The following is a 2127-nucleotide window of genomic DNA, read 5'->3' as shown; positions in this document are numbered from 1 at the left end:
CCCCAAATCTCCTCATCTCTGTCCACCGAGCTGTCCCCACCCTTCAGCCGTCCAATCATATCCCAAGTCACCCCTGGACACCTTTCTTCCGCTCAGACCCCTACCCAATGTATCTTTTAAAATGCAGTGTGGGGAAGTCAATGCTAAGTGAGAACATATGCCCTAAAAGGAGAAAAGGAAATAGAAGAGCATTTTAAAGGGAGACCAAAACTCGAAAAGCATAGTGGAGTTCTTTCCTATGGTGACAGAGAGTTCTTCATTTATATCCTGCCTGGCTCCAAAAACAGGAGTGTGGCCTTACCTAACCTTTCCCCAATGACTCAGCATCTCTATTATAAAGATCAGATAATGTGCTGTGACCTTGACTCATTGACAGAGGGTTAATTATGTCCCAGTTGCTGCACACAAGAAGGAAAGTGTACAATACAAGAGTTTATTCTGAAATGTTTCTGATAAAAATAGGATTCAGAATTTAACAGAAAAGCCTCACTTGATATGGAAAATTAACGTGTGAAGGGGATGTTTTCTCCAAAGAGACCAGACACATTGATGTTGATGGGTCTGCAATAAGTAACTTGATCTATGCCTTAAATTGGGTGGAAACCTAAATCTGGCATCTTTGCTTCTTTATCCAGTTAAATCTAAATGTGGGTGAAGATAGAATTCTTCAAGGTCAAGAACCACATCTGACTCATCTTTGTATCTCTCCTTTCGATCATCCTGACCATCCTTTGATTTTGGCACAAGTAGTGCTCAAGAAATGTTACTGAACAAATGGACAAAAAAAACCCCTCTTTTCTCAGGACAATACAAACAGAAAAAACCCCAAAACATTTATCCAAGTCAATAAAGTAAAAGAAACCCATGACTATTGTTACTCTTAGGGGTTAGGCTAGGAGCCAATTGTTCTTGTTTATTCTATGTGGACCCCCAAGTGGAAGTGTACAGATAGATAACCAGCCTTGTTCCTGGTCACTGAGAAGCAGGGGGGGGGGGTGTCCTGTATGTAATGAAGGCTACTCCAAATTACTCTAATGTTTGTTTTTGGCTCCATTTAACAGCTGACATAAAATTCCCATCTTTTGCCATTTCTCAGTGCTTTCCCACTGAAATGTGCATCTCAGAGAAATTCAGACAGAAGGACTCTTTCGTAAGGAGCTGTGACACCTATGTCTTGGACTCAGTCATCTATTCAGGGAATTGATAAACAAGCAAGACGCAAGGGTGGTGAGAAGCAGAGAAGAATCTGGTTTTGTTCTTACATTTCAGAACCTCCTCAAGTAGCAGAAATTAATTGTAACATTCATTTTCATTTAAAAGGGCTCTTTTCCCACACTATCCCTCCTGGTAGCTTCCCTCACAAGTCTCTGAGTAAGTTTCCCAAAAAGCCTTCCATGGAACACCAGTGTGTATAGGTATGTCTGAGCAGCGTTGACCTACCTGTAGTCTACAGCAATACTGCGCGGCAGGCAGCAGGTCCCTTATTGCAAAGCCGGGGTCTGTCCCATGATAAACGAGCTCCAAGGATTCTTCATCCTCTCCCCATTCCAACCTGTACTCTGAGATGTCAGCACCAGAGCTTTCAGGACTCTGGAAAGCAGGACATGCAGGGAATTTAATTTCATTGAGAAAAAAAATTCTATATTGTGTTCAAACGGACAGAATGACATACCCCAGGATATTTCAAATACATACAGAAGAAAGGCACGAAAAAGATATTCAACTCCCCCTCAATTCTGACCAGTGGTAGCATTTCCACAACCCTGAATGATATAAGCAATTGCCAAGGAAGACTAATGTGTAAAGATCACCTAGAGTGAATTTGGGCTTTGACGAGGTTCCTCCTAACGTGCATTAGGGGCAGATAAAGTCAAAGAAACGGAAAATAATGCAGAGCACGGGTCTGACTTACCTCCCAGCTCACGAGGACACACCCATCAGGCGTAAAGGAAATGCACGGTGCCCTGCACTGTCCGGGGGGCCCTGCAGCAGTGGTGATCTCTGAGACGTCAGAATAGGGGCCATACTGAAAGAGAAGGACACCACACACTTATATGTATGTGCGTGCACACACATGTATGTTCATACGAGGCGTGCATGCACACACGTATGTTCATACTGAGGCGT

General features: G+C 43.2%; 1 protein-coding gene across 1 annotated transcript in view; it reads right to left on the bottom strand.

The window, feature by feature from the left end:
• FNDC3B (fibronectin type III domain containing 3B) overlaps positions 1-2127 on the bottom strand; it is a 269959-nt gene that overhangs the window by 47027 nt on the left and 220805 nt on the right. The window contains exons 23-24 of the mRNA XM_015564176.1: positions 1913-2026; positions 1441-1590 (exon numbers count right to left, since the gene is read on the bottom strand). Of these exons, the coding sequence (XP_015419662.1) occupies positions 1441-1590; positions 1913-2026 (264 nt within the window). The remainder of the gene's footprint in view (positions 1-1440; positions 1591-1912; positions 2027-2127) is intronic.

This window comes from Myotis davidii, unplaced genomic scaffold (genome assembly GCF_000327345.1).
Source record: "Myotis davidii unplaced genomic scaffold, ASM32734v1 scaffold115, whole genome shotgun sequence".
Classification (NCBI taxonomy): domain Eukaryota; kingdom Metazoa; phylum Chordata; class Mammalia; order Chiroptera; family Vespertilionidae; genus Myotis; species Myotis davidii.
Note: the sequence above shows the minus strand (reverse complement) of the source record. Positions and strands in the feature narration are given on the sequence as shown.